Here is a 21,277-nt window from a genome sequence, read left to right on the forward strand (position 1 = left end):
ACTTTCTCATCAGTTCGACATATATGTGGTGTAAGGTGTAACGAATATTTCGTCATCAACACTACACTTATTTATTGCTAATGATGGTCTTACCATTGACTTGTACAGTAGGCTTGGTGAGACTGAAATGTCATCATTTGGACTAGAAATTGACACATCAATTTTTTTAGCTCACATAATATTGATATATTTAGACCAGATCTATTTAGTTCTTAATAGCTCCAAATACATTTTGTATATATACCCAAGAGATCCATGACCATCTATACTATTGGGCCACAAACATGCTGAAGTAAGGTAGTAATGCCAATTAAAGTTTGTTTAATTAATAACCTTGACCTACTTTCAAGGTCACAGGGTCAAATGCATTTACAAATTTAAATAATTACAATCTTACATGGATGAACAGTTATCATGTTCCTGAAAGAGGTGGTATCGAATTGGGATTGACCTATACTTTCAAGGTCACAAGGATATATTTAATGCGTTATATGGCTCGGGTGTCATTCATAGGTCACAGGATGGCTAAGGGGTCATTGCCAATTGTCACAGGATGGCTGGGGGGCGGGGGGGGGGGGGGGGGGGGGGGGGGGGGCGTCAAAGGATGGCTCATGGACCATTCACTGTATGGCACTAGCTAGGGTCAACATATAAGACACAGGATTGCTCATGATCACAGATCACAGGATGGTTCAGGGTCACTTACAGATCAGAGGATGGCTTAAGGTCATTTACAGATCAGAGGATGGCTTAAGGTCATTTATAGATCACAGGATGGCTTAATGTCACTTACAGATCACAGGATGGCTTAATGTCACTTACAGATCACAGGATGGCTTAAGGTCACTTACAGATCACAGAATGGCTTAATGTCACTTACAGATCACAGGATGGCTTAAGGTCACTTACAGATCACAGGATGGCTTAAGGTCACTTACAGATCACAGGATGGCTCAGGGTCAATTACAGATCACAGGATGGCTTAAGGTCACTTACAGATCACAGGATATGGCTTTAGGTCACTTACAGATCACAGGATGGCTTAAGGTCACTTACAGATCACAGGTTGGCTTAAGGTCACTTACAGATCACAGGATGGCTCAGGGTCATTTACAGATCAGTTTGTTTTGTTTAACGTCCTATTAACAGCCAGGGTCCTTTAAGGACGTGCCAGGTTTTGGAGGTGGAGGAAAGCCAGAGTACCCGGAGAAAAACCATCGGCCTACGGTCAGTACCTGACATCTGCCCCACGTAGGTTTGGAACTCGCATCCCAGAGGTTGAGGGCTAGTGATAGTGTCGGGACACCTTAACCACTCGGCCACCGCGGCTCCTTACAGGTCACAGAAAGGTTCAGACAAATTGTAGAATGGCTAAGGAGTCGCTCAATAATCACAAAACAGCCGAAGGGTCTTCATAAATGATAACATGATATATCAGGTACACCTAACATGGTATGATACTATGAAGAAGTAAAATATCTGTGACCTGAGCTTGATAAACAACGTTACATACAAACTAACAAATCAATTGTACTCTGTCTATTGAACAATGCAAGAAAATATACAAACTCATAACAAATGCTTGGATGAACAATTTTATTTCATTTCCATTTTTTCTAAACATCTGTAGAGTATAAATTTCTATATCAAACTTTAAAAAGAAAATTAACAATAAAATAATTATCAAATTAATCAATTTGTGACGGAACAAGCATAATAACACAGAACGTTTTGACTATAATGACTTAACCAGAATTTAATAAGGTGACAGTGGCCTGTATAGCTTCATTTGCTCTCATTCATTGTTTTTACAAGCCCATATCTGACACTGAGTAAAAGGTCAAAGGTCAAATACAAATGTACATTGATATGGTAGGCAGCAGTCTACCACTAAAGGCACTCATTCATAAGAGTATTGCTGCCTAGATCAATACAATGACTTGCCATGATATTCACCAAATCACTACAAGAATAGCAGTGATTGGTATTTTAATCTGATTGACTTGTCTCATAATTGCTATAGATATACTAAGCTCTTTTATATCCATATAATGGCAATAGGAAGTAGCAAGTAGTCTCCCCTTGGAAAGTTATAGTCTGATTATAGGGTCTGTTAATATATAAAAAACAGTCTTCACATATATGAAATAGACAAAAATCCTCTCATCAAAAAACTACATGTAAATAAGTCAACCTGTTCACTGTCTACCACTTCCGTGTATAGATTATAGCCTAGACCAAAAAAAACTGTCAATTTGATTACAATCTCCTACACTTAACACCTCAGTGTACGAACACTTCACACCTCAGTGTACGTACACTTCACACCTCAGTGCACGTACACTTCACACCTCAGTGCACGTACACTTCACACCTCAGTGCACGTACACTTCACACCTCAGTGCACGTACACTTCACACCTCAGTGTACGTACACTTCACACCTCAGTGTACGGACACTTCACACCTCAGTGTACGTACACTTAACACCTCAGTGTACGTACACTTCACACATCAGCGTACGTACACTTCACACCTCAGTGTACATACACTTAACACCTCAGTGTACGTACACTTCACACATCAGTGTACGTACACTTAACACCTCAGTGTACATACACTTAACACGGCAGTGCACATACACTTCATTAATCATTTGTCTGATGAAAGTGACAAAGTGTAGTCACCAAAACTTCACGCTTAAATTCAATACTAGTTGTGACAACCAAAGTCTATTCACACACTGTACTACAGAGATATTTTTTAATCCATACACAAAAGTGTCCAGAAGTTCTGTATTAGCAAAGGCCTTAGACTAAATCTGTAATCACAGAAAGCTTATCTGATTAAATACCAAGTTAAAAAAAACAATATTAGTATTAAAGGGTTAAGATGCAAAATATTTTGAAACATTTAACAAAATACTTTTTTTTTTTCAAAATATTTTGAAACATTTTACAATTTGCTCTAAATTGTAAGGACTGTTTAGCACCAATTTCTGTTAAATCATCAACAACAACAAAATCTGCAAATGTCCTAGAATGTTTTTCAGGTATGGAATGTAAATAATTCTCACAACCAGAGATACTCATCAGTGTACATGTATTGCACATATAGGTAGCAATGTACAGTAAAAATGCCCAATTCTGAAAAATATGGCACCTGTTTTAGACATGTAAACATTGCCAGTTAACCCTACATATTACCTCCATTAAAGTATATATATTTGTAATCTGTACAACATTTGCAATTTTAATACAGCTCTGAAGGATAAGTAAATTTATTTCTTCTATGTCTTTCAGACCTGTGAATACAATGTTAACAACTTAAAAATAACTTAAAAATTGCAAAATATTATATCTGACCCAAAATGACACAATTCTCTACACAATTTTCTTTCTGAAACCTATTTGAAATTAAAAATCTCTATGCCAAAGACAGAATTAATCTTGTTTTGACATATGTTGTACATTAAGTTTGATTATGAGCCTCCATTTTTCGCTGTAGGCAAAACTAAATTTCCTGCGTAAACACACTTTTGAAAAATCCGGAAATTTAAAATCCGGAACCAATTTATTTATTTTAGTTACTACTTCATAATGAATATACCAATTAATGAAATTTAATGTGTACATTTATTTTTTCATTTTTTATGCATATCATAATACAGGAATTATTTGCTTAACCAAAAAATCACCCATGGCCACCCAGTCTTTCTGTGGTGTGCTACCATAATACATTTTATATAATTTTATATTAGCTCCAACCAAAACAAACTCCAGGCTGAATATGCAAGATCATCTATTTTCATTTACTATAACACACTGCTAAAAGTCTCTCTATGTTGAACCTAATCATCTAGCATTCTATCAGTAGACTATACATGTATCAAACTACAATTTATATACTTAGTAAAATCCTAAAATTTCAACTAATGTCAATTTGAGTAGAGTTCAACTGATACTCTTCCTTCCACTAGATCATGGGGTTTGTAATGAATGATTATAATTGTAAAAATCGCTTAACTAGCTCTGACTAGCAGGAATTTCCCTTGAGCCTAGTGGTAGGAATTCAAACAACACATGCAATCATGTATCTAAGCTTACAGCTCTATAACAAAAAAAATTAATCTTCAAATCATTTGGTATTGCTTATTGAGACATAATAAAAAATAAAATACTATGAATGAATATTTTGCTTGGGGCTATTCCAGTATAATACACCGATATATCCAATGGGTGAAATCCAGGTATAAAGAAATTCTATGCATGGTGACTGCTGGAGAAAATGCAGCCTTTTATATAATATTATTTGAATTAAATCACTTCTAGGAATGGTTCCAGTTTGACAAACATGGGATCCTTACATTGAGTAGATATTTTACTGGATTTCTCTGCAATTTCTGACCTTTAATTTCAGCGTTTAAAGAGACATTTTACAAATTACACTGTTAATGTAGTTTCATAAAAGTCCCAAATACAGCTCATGTAAAATGTAAAAATAGGGCATTTTCCTCTCCACAATATGGTTGTAGTACTTACATGGTTAAGCATTCATATATTTATAACATTATTATCCGCCTTCTGTTAAATGTACTTTAGCAATAACAGCATTATCTCCCCTTCTATGCTATGTATGACGTCATAGATGAAGATGGCAGTTAGGCCTTTAAATGTTAGCTAAATACTGTTATGGTGTTGATTACATTTTTTTCAATTATATTCTAATTATCCTAGACTCCTGAGTCATCTTCAAACAAGACAGATATAGTTCCTTTTCATGACCACTAGAGGAACGACTAGAACTCCAAATCTATTCATAACTTTGACTGTAGAACCTGAGGTAATGTTTCCAAAGTCAGAGGCACATATGTATTCTCTTTGACACTTAAGCTGTACAAGGGGTCAGTCACCTTGGCAGGGTCAAACCCTTCCTTGACTGCCTCCACCTTACGCTGTTTGTAGGTAACTGTCAAGGACATTTCCTTGACGAAGCGAAGAAAGAGTGGTCGAGCGTAGCTGGGCAGGTTTTGTTTACAGTGCTGGTAGATCTTTTGGAGCATTTCCTCACTGAATTGTACGCCATCTTTCAATAAAATTCCTGCCATACCTGCCCTACCATCTTTACCTATTATGAGAGGAAGACAAAATATAAAGTTGAAATTCAGACAATTTGATGAAAGTTTATCAACTTAATATTGGAGAAATACAGTAATGTTTAACACTTAAACAGTTAAGACTTTTGAAGATTCTCTTTACATAGGCCTATGGACAGCAATGTCAGACCAGGAAATACTCATGTAGTAATCGTAACAACTGTATGTCCAGTGACCAGCAACTAACTAGTTGGGAGGAACAAGAGCCCAATCAGGCACATAACCCTATTAGTAATCATAACTAATCAAAAGTAATTATCAAAACTGCATATCCAGCTTCAGATAATTTTGACAAGAGGTCCAGAAGGCTTGTATCACTCATCTGTATATTTCAGTGATTATGGAACAACACTCCCGTTCAAATTATATTACAGATACTTTAATTTCCCAGTTTGGGTCTGACACACAGTATCATGCATTACTGTCAACATGTTCCTAACATGTTAACAAACATTTAGCTTTCTGATTCCAAACGTTCGACATTTGGACTGCAATAACAATAGCAAGGAAGCAAAACATACAGTGCTTCCTCAACCTATTGCCACTTGATAATATCACCACCTCGCCTACCACCAACTAATTATAAACCACCAGAACAGATTTTTCTCACTTTATAATTCCCTCATAAGTTTTCCTCGCATGCCACCATTCGCCATATACATGTAATATAATATACGAAAGTTCTCAAGCACTACTTAGTTCCCTCGATTTTATCACCAATTTGGTTGTCGTGGAACTCTCTAATATTCTGTTGTTGGAACTACCCGTTTCTACTTGCACAGGTAAACATTTACATCAGTGATTTCCTTCGCTGAACAGATCGATAGGTATTCAGAGACAGGTGCAAAATGTTTTTGTAATAAAATAATTTGTGATTTCTACTACAGTGAAATGATGTGTTATGTGACAATAACTGTGGCTAAATTTGTGATTTTTCTAAGTATTTTACCAAAATATATTAAGAATTCAAAATATTACCTTTATCACCAAAATCACCATGGACAAAAGGTGGCAGTATAACAAGGATAGACTGTACATTAAACATATACTATGATGTGATCCTTGTTGCCTTCCACAACCATATTTGCTAGGCTAATAGAAATAGAAATAACAGCACAATACTGGTATGTTAGCTTTGATTTTATTTATCTAAACCTTAATTACCTCCCCCAGTTACAACCAGGGACATTGTAAGAGATCCAATTTAAATTGTCCCTGACATTTCTTCCCAAATGACCTTCAATTTTAACCCAGTGACCTTGATCTTTGGTCAGTTGACTTCTTGTTTAATTCCGACAAACATTGCCTCACAATGTCACAACAAAATATTCATCAGTGAAAAGATACAAAATTTGACCTGGACCTTTTGGCCTAATTGTCAGGCTATAAATACTTAAATTAACAGCTGAGAACTAAATTTGTGGATGGACAGACAGATAGGGTACAGCCCTATCCCTCAGTCCACTAGGGGTTAGCCCCACCATTAGTACAATTTTGAATCCCACGGATTCAACCACGGATGCTTCTTATCAAATTAGGCTAAGTTCCAAACAGTTGTTAAGAAGTCGGTTGAAGATATTGTTGACGGACAAACATAGCATGCAGATGGATGACAGATGCTTAGTATCTCATAAGCTCACCTTGGTCCAGCTGAGCTAATATAAAAAAATGTGTTTCCATATAACAGGGAGATTATGTGGTACTAAGACACGCAGAGCCATGTTGGACATGAAATGTAACAGGAGAGGCAAATGCAATGACCAGACCAGGACTGAAACCCAGGACCGCAAAACTCTAGATGATGCTTTACCTTGCCACCGGTGTTCAGACAGCCCAGTTCCTCTACATTCTAGGAGGGTCTAGTACACTCAAATTAGTATCAATTATAGTTTACAGGACTGACACCAAGAAACCTTTATATATGTCCCTGTCAATTATTATAGAATACTGGACTTAATTACTACTAGAAACATTTGTATATGCCCCTGTCAATTATTAGAGAATACTGGACTGACCACTAGAAACATTTGTATATGCTCCTGTCAATTATTATAGAATACTGGACTTAATTACTACTAGAAACATTTGTATATGTCCCTGTCAATTATTATAGAATACTGGACTGACCACTAGAAACATTTGTATGTGCCCCTGTCAATTATTATAGAATACTGGACTTAATTACTACTAGAAACATTTGTATATGTCCCTGTCAATTATTATAGAATACTGGACTGACCACTAGAAACATATGTATATGCCCTGTCAATTATTATACTGGACTGACCCCAAGAAACATTTGTATATGCCTCTGTCAATTATTATACTGGACTGACCCCCAGAAACATTTGTATATGCCCTGTCAATTATTTTACTGGACTGACCACTAGAAACATTTGTATATGTCCCTGTCAATTATTATACTGGACTGACCACTAGAAACATTTTTACTTACTCCTGTGCTTAAGATACATAAACTGTAAACCAAAGGTAAGGAGGTCAAGATGTTTAAAAGTACCTGGAATGTGTACTCCATACACATTAGCATCCTGTATAAAGTCAAGTCCCGTCAACATGTTGGCAACTTCATTGGTAGAAACGTTCTCTCCTTTCCATCTGTCAATGTAATAGTATTAAATCAAAGTCTGTTTTTTTTATGTATGGGAAAACTGCCATTCTACCAGGAGAGTAAAGAGCTAACTTCATCACTGGATCATAGACCATTGAATTGAATTTAGAAGAGGTATAGATATATCAATGTATTGAAAGTTTCTCCCACATCTGTATAAAAGAATGTAAATAAAACTCTTGAAATGGAAAACCTGAAAGACAGAATCTTTTTTTGAATTCGCTAGAGACATTATGGGGCTAATTCTGCATTTTTGGCACATTTATTTTTCTAGATGAATTTATTTTCGTATTCTACTAATATCGGTTAATCTATATTTTTCTTTTGCAGGTTTAGATTCTCGTCATTAAGATGCCACACCAAAAGGGATGTCTTGTACACAAGCTTTAACTTTGAAAACTGTCAAGTACTCAATATGTCCTTTAACCCTTCAACTTTGAGCCGTCTAATAACCACTTAAGTATGTTTGTGTATACTGTAATTCATTGTTGATACTAAACTTGAATTTATTAACTTTAATTTGCTACATGACATTTAACTCTTCACTAAAAGCAATGCCACCAAAATCTAATTTTGTCCAGAGATATCTTTCTTCACTGTTATTTTGCCACAGTATAGATGGACACACAGGTTCAATCTTCCCCACTCCTCCATAAGTCAAGTGATTACAATTATTCAAACTTACCTGAATGTGTCCCCTACCCGGTCTTGGAAGTAAACAAAATGGTCACTGTCCTTGTAGAGTAAATCTCCATAGTTGAAGTAGGCATCTCCTTTCTGAAGTACATTGCGAAGAGTTTTCTTTTCGTTCACTTCTTTGCCCCCCTTGTAGAAACCTTGCGCGTAAATCACAGGAATGCTGGATATTAGGATCCCAGCTTCACCTACACAAATAAACCATAAACTGCTAAAAACATCATCAAATAATAAAAATACATGTAGGTTGCATTTCCGTGATTATCAGTTTTTATTCAACAATTTTTTTTTTCAAGAGACCATTTGTACTTAACAGTCATTTGAGAAATGAATGCTGCAACAGAAACAAGAAAGCGAATATTTTGGGGAAAGTCATATACAGTGGAACTTCATTAACTCCAACTTGATAGGACCGCAAGAAAACTTGGAGTTATCTGAGTGTTCAAATTAAGCGAGTTGTCATTTTTGGTGCAAAGTTTGGTCAGTATTTGTCAACATTATATAATCATTATAACTCCGCTCTGTCGCTCATCAGTTAAGTGTTAAGACTGGTCAATACATGTAGATGTATATGTAATATTTTGTTCTGTCACTCGTAGTTTGGTGTAGTTTTGCCGCTATACAGTCATTATAAAGTTTCTCTCGCTTAGTCACTTCAATAACGATCTGATGTACATGTCATGATTTCAAAAGGAATAACGATAAAACAGAATTCAACCGAATAACAATTTATTCATGTTATATGAAATAGCCATTTGAATTTAACACAGATTATATGTAAAACGTAACAGAACCATTACCTTATATTGGACATATAAAATACTGTTTGATAGGCCAACTTACGTTTTACCAATAACCATGCCATTTCCATGTGTATTAGCACAGGAAGTTGGGCTGCGCATGTGCGTATAAAATGTTACTGTTACTGAGTTAGCATGTTATCCGATTTAATAGACAGCGCTGACCGTTACAGTCGTACTCTGAACATCTCGGCAGCAATTACGTTATTGTTTCAGCTGTTTAAAGATTGTATAGGCACTGGTGACTGTTTCATTTCGATCTAGATCTACCGGTGTGTCAGAGATTAGTTCCGATTAAGCGAGCGGGTAGATGAGTTGTTGACTATCGTGTGTACTATTATCGGCGACCGCCTTAGGAAATTACCTGATGTAAGTAAAACAGTACTTTTTATCACGACAGTTGTTGTTATAAGATTATATTGACAATTCCTTTAATGAATTTATGAAACACATGTACATGTAATAGCATATAATAATCCGTAGGTTTGTAGCCCTAGTGCCAATACCTTAGTATTACAAACGGAATTTCGATGTTGAAAAATGTTGACGTTTACCACCGATCCTTGTTGGACACAAAAATGATACTTCAAGTTATTTGATCATTTCAAGTAGGATTTTTATTGCTGGGACCACAGAGTTTTTCGAGTTTTCCAAGTTTTTTTACTAGGATAAAGAGAGAATTCGGCCGGGACTGACAAATTACTTCGAGTTAAGCGGGGTATTCGAGTTTTCCGAGTTCTAGTTAACGAAGCTCCACTGTATCTCCATGTTCAAGTTTCTCCAACACACCTAATAATCACCTTCCTCACTTGTTGGGAATTTAACAGACGCACCTTTATCTTTGGAAATAACTTTCTGTAACAGAATATTATGCTTTTCAAAAAGTTTCATTTTCTCAAATGGCCTGAAAAGATATTTTGCTGGTATGCTCCTGGTTCTATTTTTAGTTACATCTGTAGTAATTCTGTACATTACATTATATCACTATACTGTATTTCAAAAAAATCAGCCTTCTGGAATCTGAGAATGAACAAATATATTGACAAACAGACATAGAGACATTATGATTACTACAGGGCAAATGCATTTCCATGAAAGGTTCAAAGAAATACATACCAATTTTGCATTCCTCACAAAAGCCTTCTTTGTTTCTATAAGGCTGTTCTGTTTCAGGATTGTACCTGACAATCAACACTTTGGAAGGTGACAATTTGTTCTGGAATTAAAATATAGAAATAGAATCAGAATGAGCAATCCTTAAGATCATTGTATTTATCTGTCAGATATCCATTAGTCAAGTTCTTAAAGTCTATTTTCAATTCAGTCCGATTTTAGCTGACGTTAGTCAAAGAGTACAGAGTCAAATGTGAGTTCATACTTAATCAGTTCAGTCAATAAAGTCCAGAGTCAAATCTAAGTTCATACTTAATCATGATCAGTTTAGGCTCTAAGTTCAGGGTCAAACCTAACCTCATCCTTAATCAGTTTAGTCAAATAGTCCAGAGTCAAATCTAAGTTCATACTAAAAGGACATCGCAAATATAAACATTACTTTTCATTGATTGTACATGTTTTATACACTTCCAGTTACGCTTATATGTTATCCCTATATTCATATCGATTTTCAGTGTCCAGCTTGACAGACTAGAGTCACTCAAATTTCAGCAAAGGGTATATCAGTAAGCCATGTCTTGTGTAAGCCCAATGTTAGTCCAACGTAAGTAATCCAATAAGTCAATAAAAAAGTCAATCCAATGTCAGTGACTGGCAGATGTAACAATTCTCTGGACAGCCCTCCTACCATGAGTTAATATCAAACAAAGAGACTTTAGAGTAACCCATACCAGTAAAGGAGAGATTCTTCCGCAAGCTCCGACCCTGCCATTGACATTAACCATGGCACTAGTTCCTTCTGTAGCTCCAAAGAATTCAATAATTTTTGGCACCTTGAAACGTTTCTGAAAGTCTATCCAGATATCCTTTCTCAATCCATTGCCAATCATATTTCTAATGTCGTGCACACCGTCCAGTGGATCCTAAGAGAAATATATGTTGATATTATGTTATCGAAATGCATTTTAAATGGTAATTACATGTAAAGGACAAACTTAAAAACATATATATAAATAGATAAAGGATATTTACACAAATATAATCACATGGATTTTATTGATGGGGGACCAATATTTGACTAGGAGAAAATTCTCCAGTAGAAAGACTTCTTGGATCAGTTATAACAACGTAATACTAAAGAGATGAAAAATCCACGCCTCTACTTGGCTTGAACTAGGGACTTTTAGCTCTCTAAAATTTCCCACCATACCTAGTACAGTAACAAACACTCTCAACTTTGCATCACTCCTTCCTTCAAAAGATCTTTGCCCTCCAAGGAAGCAGCTCAATCTCCTATTACTAAATCAATAAGGGAAAGGAATAAAAAGAATAATAGCTTGTCTGTACTTGGGTTTGAACTAGTGACCTTGACAGTCTGATAGCTGAAGCATGATTGTAATTGTCACTTAATGCAAAGCAAAATATAATAAATTATGTCGGTGGGGTTCTAGGGAACTAAACTGTGTTTATTTGTATGTTCAAACCTTAGGTAGTGCAAGCAGATATCTACAAAGTTCTCCAATGTACTGGGCAATGGTCACTCCATGTTCCCTGCAGTCTGACCAGTAGTGGGTGGCAGAAAACCTCCGACGCAGCAACATTGTAGCACCTGGGAATTCAAAATATAACCTTCTGTAAAACAGTTACACACCATGAAGAGTCATTGTGCCTTAGGTACAGTTCTAAGGAATGTAATCTTGATTCAATACAATTCAAATAAAGGCTATATCTCAGGTAGGTGGTAGAATCCTGTCAGTTAACCACAGAGCTTTTAATTCCTTTTTACGTTTCCACGCGACATGGCTTCTAAATATGTAGACTTTCACAGCGTAATGAACAAACATATCAATTATATAACTACAGGTAAGTGCCAAAATTTAACACACATGATGGTAAACGCCAAAATTTGACGCACCAATATTTAACCACCCTATTTTGAGGAAAAAACACCAAATTTTGGCGAGGCGTCAAAATATCCATAAGTACGGTATTACACATCCAATTCATCTGGACTATAACAGTACTCAAGTTCCTATGTGGCACAAATCTACAAGATAATGAAGCTCACCAGTATTAAGTGTAATTTATAAGCAGACGCTTGTCATTCCATGTGATTTACATGGTGCATTTCCATCTAGAACTAATATATATTAATTTGTTATTTCATCATATTTTCCTGAAAGCTCATGCATGATACAAATGTATATAATAAAAATCATAATTCTGTCTTATTTTGAGATATTTAAAGTGAGATTTATCACCATTAATGTTTGGGTTTTAATAGATCTAGAACCTCTTGCAAGCCCAATATATGTGTCCCTGTTGTTTACCTACAGTACTAGAGTTACACAATGTCGTTAGGACTTCATACATACCCCATCTGCATTTACGCCATTTATAACTTGTCCACTCATTTCCTTACGCCATTTAAAACTTGTCCAATTATTTCCTTACGCCATTTAAAACTTGTTCACACATTTAACCTTATGGAGCTCAACTGTTTTACATGCTGTTCAAAACTTGATCAACATTTTCCCTATGGAGCCCCATTCATGTTCACATGCCAATCAAAACTTGTCATTAATTTTCCCTATGGTGCCCTGTCCCTATAATGACCCTCACCTGTATTCATTACGCAGAAGAGAGCAAGAACTGCAGCGCTGTGGTAGAGAGGTGTGGTCGTATAAATGATGTCACCTTTCTTCATACCCGAAAACAGGCAGAACTTGGTGAACCCAATACCCTTGGCAATGTTGACAATGGCTGGCTTCGGTAAGCCTGAATTGTGATAAGGAGTAAAATAAGATCATTTTTACATGTATTACAAATCATCACTTATATATTTGTTACTAGTAAGGCAAATATACAACACATGCATGTAGCATAATTCATAGGTAAAATTGTAGTTATCACAAAACCTATTCAAATATACAGCTTAATTCAGCTGGTCACCATAGAATATACTAGTAAATGTGAACTAAATCTGTTCATGAGATATTTTTTACTATAGACAAGAAGATGGACATTAGAAAACAATCACAATGTTCATCCCTGAAATTTGTGGAGATAAAATTAACCTAAAGACATCAATACTGACCAGTAGTACCGGAGGTGTATATATAGATACACGGAGATAGAAGTGTGAGAGTGTTTCTGATGCTGCTGCAAATATCATTCTCAGGACTCCTTAACATCAAATAATCCCAGGAATGGTATTTACTGCCAGTGTCTTCAGAAGCTAAACCCGACAGATAAGCTGGAATGTCAAGGTCATGCATGATTTCGTGTATTGCCCTGTGTAGTTCATCACCTGTGGAAGACAAAAGTAAAGCGAACTAAATCCTGAATATTGGAAAACAATATCGGTAAAATTGTTCCTTTCATTATTTGAATGGAATATGCTCAATGAAAATTTAGAAGAAAAAAGAAAACAGGGATGAACAATTGTTAACAAAACTTCATTTTAACATAGATTTATTTGTTTGTTTGCTGGGTTTATCACCCTGTGAACAGCCAGGGTCATTTTGAGGCAGGATCTCCTTGTAGTAGTTGGAGAATACCTAACTGAACAACATATGACAGGCCTGTCACATGCCATACAGAGCAATTAGGGTAAAATGTCTTACCCAAGGACACAACCATGACAGCATAGACAGGCCCTTTTCTCAGCTTCCCGAGAAACATAACGGACACGGATAGGGAGCATCAAACTATACAACTCGGATCTCCACCTGAGGTTATGTGGCAGGCGACCTAACCGACTCAACTATCATGGCCTCTCTTTCTTAAGAAGTCATTCAAATATATATTTTAAAGTCATATAAGTAATGTAGTGTACCTATTTAAAGAGAATTCTTACTTTTTGGCACTTTTCACAAGTAAATCATTGTCCTATATTATGATTAAGCTAATTGTATTATATATTATTTTTCCAACAATTTTATCGGTGTGTCAATCACTCCATCATCAATGTACCATGAAATATGAGTCGAAGTTGATGATGTTATCATTTTGTGACATGGTTACTCTACATAAAATTATGACGCTAAACTACTTATGGTAAGGTGAGTAGCATCATAGTGCATGTTAGCTGTCTTTTCCTACCCCATAGGAGATAGAGCTATCCATCCCTAGCAACCAAGGGATCACCCAGTGAGGGTATGTAAGAATATGTTATTCTGTCTAAAATGGTTTAAAAAAATAAGTCTTTGAATCAACCTCCACACATACCCAAATAACATGGTACACTCCAGTGAGAAGATATTTACCTGATCCTACAATGAGTGTCTTGGCATCACTGACTCGGATAGAATGTAAGAGTGGTTTGGATCGTGTGTTGGTATTAATGAATGCCACACCAAGGCCCAGTTTCAGTAAACCTGAAATAGACATGCAGTCGAAACAATGAACTGATGAAGAGATCAGATATGTTTTACAAGACTTTTCCCCTCACTCATGTTATACAGATGATCAACAGCCCCTCAGCCTGAAGTGATATACATATATAGTAAATATCTCGACCCATGGCAAAGATTTTGGAAGTTTCCAGGAAGGCTGTAAAAACTGCTCTATTCAGCTTACGGTAATAAGAAATCCTAAAGGTTGAAAAATCTGTTGCCCACATTCAGGTTATTTTATCAAGAGATAAAAACCCTTAGAAGTATCACTGGTTCAGTTATTGATTCTGGTTCAGTTATTGATTCTAATCTAACTTGTTCACAAAATTCCTGCTTTTGCTGTCTGTTTCGGAATTTGTATATTTAAACCTGTAACTGATAGTGTAAAATATAGGGAAATCTTTTAGAAATACTAAGAAAATGTCTGCAAAATCTACTACTCCTTTGATGGAATGAAGCTAAATGTAATGTACATGTAATTGAAATTTTATAGGCAGTGTCTGCACATCAGAAAAGACATTTCTAAATATATATGTTTTTTATGTCTTTTTAATTCCAAATTTTAGTAAAGGATCAAAATCTGAATGAAAAAGCAAACCTACAGGAACTAACACAAAACATTATAAAGCCTATATCAGAGCATTAATGTGAACAGAGTACTAGTGTTCAAGGGAGAAAAACCATGCGATTTCTTACCAAGAAACGTCCATATGAATGCAGGTTCATTTTCAAAAAAAATGGCAACTGTGGATCCCTGTGGCAGTCCCCATGCCATTGCAATGTTAGCCACCTTACATGCTTGACTATTCATGAATTTGTATGTGTAGATACGATTCTCAAATATCAACATCGTGTCTTCTGGATACTTTGAAGCTTGTTCCTCAAACATATCAATAGCAAATCTTCTATTCTTAAAGTCTACAGCCATTTCATCTGAAGCTCTCTTCCCAGCTTTCATCATTTCCAAGTCGTATCCAATCCATGGGAACATTGTCCGCCAAGCAAGGATGCCCGCACCAGCGGCACCCCCCAGGCCCATCAAAACCTTTTCCTTTGCCGAGGACATGGTTCTGAAAAAGACTATATATATATAAATATTTTAAAATAATTTGAATTTTGTAAGTTAAACAAATTTAACTCCTAGAAATTGAAAAGTTATGAAACTTATCCCATGTTACAATATAAATAGTAGTGCAGAGCAATACAGCCAGGCCCAATCTCATCTTTCATTGTAACGTAATAGGAGAGGAAAAATGCACGGCCAGACAGGGTTTGAACCCGGGATCTCCAAACACTAGCCAGATGCTCTACCAATTGAGCTACCTGGTCACTGGCTTTTATACCAGTCCAGTTCTGCTATAGTAATGCTTCTTTCCTAATCCAGAAAAAAATATTATTTGACTTCTTGCCCAACATGGTAAATTTAAAGACATAAAAATGTTCTGGTGACTTAAGGTATATCCAGTGAGTGTCAATTAAAATGTTAGAGGGACTCAACTGCAATGTATGCAATCTGATTGAAATAAAGATTAACATTATACTCCACTAACATAGTTTATAGATTAAACCAATTTGTATTCTTAATCAGATTGAAAATCATACAAATATTTGTTTAAGATCATTAATCAAAGTATCTATATCCCTTCCTTTCATAATAAAGAGTTATCTGCCCTTGTGAGAAGGTATTGGTTGTTGTCATTTGTTTGAAAGAGAAATGTAATAAATACATATTCTCATGCAAATTATAATAATTTATTGCACTCTTAGGACAGAATATTTTGATATTTTTCACTCGTGCTTCACACTTACGATACGATATTCTGTCATACTCGTGAAATATGTTATAATAAACGGGAAACCATTCAATATCCTCTATCTATTGCATTTTTGCCAGTGAAATACAGAAATTTATCAAACTTATAAAACTTATTATTTTCACTGCAGAGATGAGCAGTGAAAATATAAGATTTTGCAGTGAAAATAAATATAAGATTTGCTGTGAAAATATAAGTTTTTTGTTTTTGACCAATCAGAGCGAACCTTTGTATTCACCTCATAATCTCATTGAAACTTGCCGATTTTTCCAATCGAAGCGAAGATAAATAAATTGGTTATTTTGCTGTATTTCTGAAATATTCAGACCAGTTTTTGACAAAATACTCACTTGATGTTAGCTATTCATGCAGATAATTGTTAAGTATATAAAATTCAATAAAAAAAATTGAATGGTTTCCCGTTTAATATAACCAGAGACTTGTATATCAGGTATATACGTCTCTGATATAACATATATTTCACTCTTATGACATAGTATTTCGATATATTTTTCACTCATGCTTTTCACGCGTGAAAATATCGATATTTTGTCATACCCGTGAAATATATGTTATATTGAACGGGAAACCATTCAATATCCTCTATGTACATTGTACCTAACAATCAGTAATTATACCTGTTACTGCATAAGAGTGGATAATCTGAATTACAAAAGACGTTTAATGACATGAGGCAGGGTTGGGGGGGGGGGGGGGGGGGGTATTCTTACATCACTAACTTAGATATTGATTACCTATGTTTTTCATCATCATGAAGAATCACAAATATAAACACCAAGATATTGACCCAACAACTGTCGTGAACAGGTTTTCCTGAACTGAACTGTTGTATCGCTGGTTGTATTAAGTTAGGTCTAAACAAAAACGACTTAGTAAATATATGTAATAGATGTCTAGTATGCCAAGAAAATCTGTGGGTGTATAATCTTTGACTAGCCTAGATTGTGTCCGACAGGACTTTATTTCTTTGGCGTGTGTTTCGAGAAAGCGTGCGAGTACGGCGCATAATTTTATCCGAAATGATGTACCAGTATTAAAAGCATGTTTTTGTACTGTATAAATGGATTAAATACCGTTGATTACCTTAATGACAGCCACAGCAGATGATGACAATGCTAGCCAATCATGTATGTGTCCTGACAGGGGTTAAAATGAAGAGAGGTTACATTGAACAAAGTCCGAATACGCCAGATAGCAGGCCTATTGGGTCATACACGAAAAGTGCGAAACGGGGAGTAGGCCTAACTGTTATGTAATAGGACACAGTACAGAAAATAAGCGGAACAACGCGGAGAATAAATATGTTTTTTGGTACCGTACTGTGTAGGTTTCATTCATAGATTTAAAGCACGTGAGTTATGGGAGATCGACATCTCTACAGTTACATGTAACTTGATATCCAACCGGATCTACGGTAGCCAAGGCTTGGTCCTAAATCTTGACCCACTTTCCGACAAATAGCGATAACTCTCGTTAAGAAGCGACACCGGATATTGGTACCACATTAGGTTAATTTCTGTCCATAACTAGCAGGGTAAACTAAAATAATAAAATATTTATTGCACCAATGAAATTTAGTTTGGAAATAATACATGGATTACTGAAGTGAACAGTAAGCTGGATTTTCATTTGTTCCTACACAATACCATGTTATCAAATTATTCATATTCAGGTCAAATGTAAAATCACATTCAAGAGAAATAATCAATATGAAATATGAAGTAAAAAATAGAGCAAGTGAAAAAACTCTAATTATATTATCATTCTCAGGTTAACTATAGTTTATTTCCGATAACTACACAAAAACTAGGCATTGTAAAAACAACGTATTAAATATTATATGTATCTTGTTACCAATCAGCTTGACGACGATCGAGGGGATTGTGACGTCGCCAGATCATGTCTGACTGACCCTGTTATTGTCGCAGATCCAGTTCCAGCTGATTATAAATAGATTCGCACGAGCATGCCTGGGGCGTAATCTCGGGTATATATATTCGGGTGTCTGGCTCGCTCAGTGGGCAGTCGAACGGATTTGTTTCCGGAGGTGTGCCACATTCCAACAGGCCTTCGCTTAGCTGGGTAGACGTTCGCTATAGTTATAGTAGCAGCAGAGGGCCGGGGTACGTAAACTTAGGTATAATGTTAGGTGGCGCTGGAGTCAAGCTCCTGTAAGATCATGACCAAGGGAGGGGTCCGTGAGCTGATATAATGTATATAGTTATTTGTGTGTGAGCGTATTTTCATCTGTACATAATTCATCGACCCATATTAAATATCCTTAACTTTAAAAAAAAAGTAGGAGGGAAGAGTGTAGCGGAACTGGACTGGGTCGATCATCGGCGACCAGGTAGCTCAATCGGTAGAGCATCCGGCTTGTGTTCGGAGGTCCCGGGTTCGAACCCCGGTCTGGCCGTGCATTTTTCCACTCCTATTACATTTGGTGCCTGTGACCAAACCTTGTTTCAAGTGAGGTGAATAATTGACAAGGGGATACCAGAACCTGGGTTGTGAGTTGTGAAGTCTTCGCGGTCGAAGACTTAAACAAGTAGGAGGGAAGAGTGTAGCGGAACTGGACCAGGTCGATCATCGGCGACCAGGTAGCTCAATCGGTAGAGCATCCAGCTAGTGTTCGGAGGTCCCTGGGTTCGAACCCCGGTCTGGCCGTGCATTTTTCCACTCCTACTACAATGGTATCTGCAAGACATATATCTAGACAACTATACTGATCCCCATATTGTCTTTTCAGAAAATAACTATACCACAGGGCAGAGACCTATATACTAAAGGGATTCGCGACAAGCTCATTAATATAGGTCTCTGCACAGGGTAGGTAACCCCCTACACAAAGAGTCGTTGTTGCAGAGGTTAAAAACATTGTGCATCGACATGCAGTAAACAATCAAATTATGAACAATGTGTAAATTATCTAAATGATGTTATACACCTATTGAAATTTGCTAAGGTAAGCTAACTAATCATTATTATTATTATAATTATGAAAAATTTGTCTCAGTTGGGTAACGCCCGAACGTCTGCGATGAAAAATAGCGTGATTTTCTAAACATAAAACCAGTTTTCTGTTGTCTGGTTAAGTATGAACTATAAAGAATAGTGTAGATGTGAATTCCAACACAAACTGAGTAACCGTCAGTATAGTAATACCTAGCATTTCGTCAAACTTTTCCGTACATACATATACATGCAGCCATACCTTTCATACGGTATCATGGTGTTTTCTCACAATTCAGAAGTCTAAGAGTTATCTACCTTGGAGCGACCTCTGTTAATAATTAACCCTGCTATCATAACTTTCGGGTGGAAATCTTTATTCAATATTGTTTTGTTTATCTTATTATTTGACTTTTTCCCACAGATCTTGCAAACACATTTTCTCAAAAACGAAAACAGGTTAAAGGTTCATATTTTAGCATGTTTACTCTAGATAGTCTCCACACGTGCGTAGTGCTTCATGTACACTTTGGTGTTGCACAGGCCTAACTTTCTAAATGACATTTTATCAGAGATCAGACCTACTATGCGATCAAATAAAAATAAAAGACAAATTTCAAATTGATTGTTATTTTTTTCACATATGAAAGCCTGAGCACACCCTCAGTAGCTATGTAGTAGTAGTAGAGGATGTATCATTGCTTCTGTAAGCTGTAATTGGATGAAACATGCAAATTCAGTGTCAAAGAGTCAAAACTGGACGAAAGTGTTTCTGCTCCTTTAACTTAAAACATATGTTTTGCACATAGATAGCATATTTGACTACAAACTTCCCTCAAGGTCACATGTGTCAAATGATCAAAAAAAAAAAGAATATATGCACGAAATATAACATTTGTATTTATATTATAGCAATAAAAGGAAACAAACTTAAACAAATACCCTGTAAATTATTGATCAGACTGTGCATTATAGCAAAACCAACGCTTCACCAAATTCAAGATGAATAAGAAGTTCCTAAATATCATGATTTCCATTATAGATGTTAATTTCCAATGGACAAATATGTAGCAGAGATTCAAGATAGATTTTGAATTTAATGAGTCTTTTACTCATTTTGTTATCAAGTGTAAAATAGACTATAATTATTATATAAAGGTAAATCAATAAAGACTAATGGGAAGTTTTAAAAGAAAATACAAGTACATATGTAGATATTTTTATGATCAAAGTAGTGGTTTCATTTCCCCTGCGCTTGTTCTCATTTGTCATTGCTTCAAGCTGAGTAATATTACCATGGTGGGTGTCATCAATGAGACAGGAGACACCTACCATTCAAGAACACCAGATCTTATTCATTCTCATTTTAACTTTAACAGCGTTCTCCTTAGAAATCTTCATGACATTGTTTTGTGCTTTTAAATCCAATTGCAATTTTTTTCTGAATGAATGTACATAACATGTATATCGGATCAATTTCGGGCACAACAAATTCAGAAGTGCCAAGTGATCTTTCTTTCTATCAATCCATACTTGATTCTAATATTTTAATAACTTTTATGTTTAGTGTCTATAAGAAACAAAAAAGGAAAACTGCTTTGTAACAAAAAGCACTACTAGATCAATTGACTGATGTGTGTAGAAAGATTTGTGGAGTTATCTTAACTGGTTTTGGAGACATGCTCTGGAAACACCAAAATC

At 35.9% G+C, this 21,277-nt stretch overlaps 1 protein-coding gene and 1 non-coding gene across 3 annotated transcripts; one reads left to right on the forward strand and one right to left on the reverse strand.

Annotated features, from left to right (window-relative positions):
• Positions 1-1,577: 1,577 nt before the first annotated feature.
• On the reverse strand, positions 1,578-18,080 carry LOC117334417 (very long-chain acyl-CoA synthetase-like). 2 transcript variants are annotated; one of them, XM_033894025.1, is made up of 11 exons: positions 17,708-18,080; positions 15,486-15,859; positions 14,661-14,771; positions 13,490-13,702; positions 13,015-13,170; positions 11,877-12,001; positions 11,124-11,315; positions 10,396-10,495; positions 8,469-8,667; positions 7,673-7,770; positions 1,578-5,126 (listed from the first exon to the last, which is right to left on the reverse strand). In XM_033894025.1, exons 2-11 carry the CDS (start codon positions 15,853-15,855, stop codon positions 4,816-4,818), a joined length of 1,875 nt encoding a protein of 624 aa, XP_033749916.1. In that variant the 5' UTR covers positions 15,856-15,859; positions 17,708-18,080; the 3' UTR covers positions 1,578-4,815. The 2 variants fall into 2 exon arrangements, with proteins under 2 accessions (XP_033749916.1, XP_033749915.1); XM_033894024.1 differs by having other exon boundaries at positions 15,486-15,869.
• An 888-nt stretch (positions 18,081-18,968) lies between these two features.
• Positions 18,969-19,040, forward strand: Trnat-ugu. Its single transcript has one exon. It is a non-coding gene; the product is annotated as a tRNA-Thr (tRNA).
• The last annotated feature ends 2,237 nt before the right edge of the window (positions 19,041-21,277 follow it).

Source organism: Pecten maximus, chromosome 9 (assembly GCF_902652985.1).
Source record: "Pecten maximus chromosome 9, xPecMax1.1, whole genome shotgun sequence".
Lineage (NCBI taxonomy): Eukaryota > Metazoa > Mollusca > Bivalvia > Pectinida > Pectinidae > Pecten > Pecten maximus.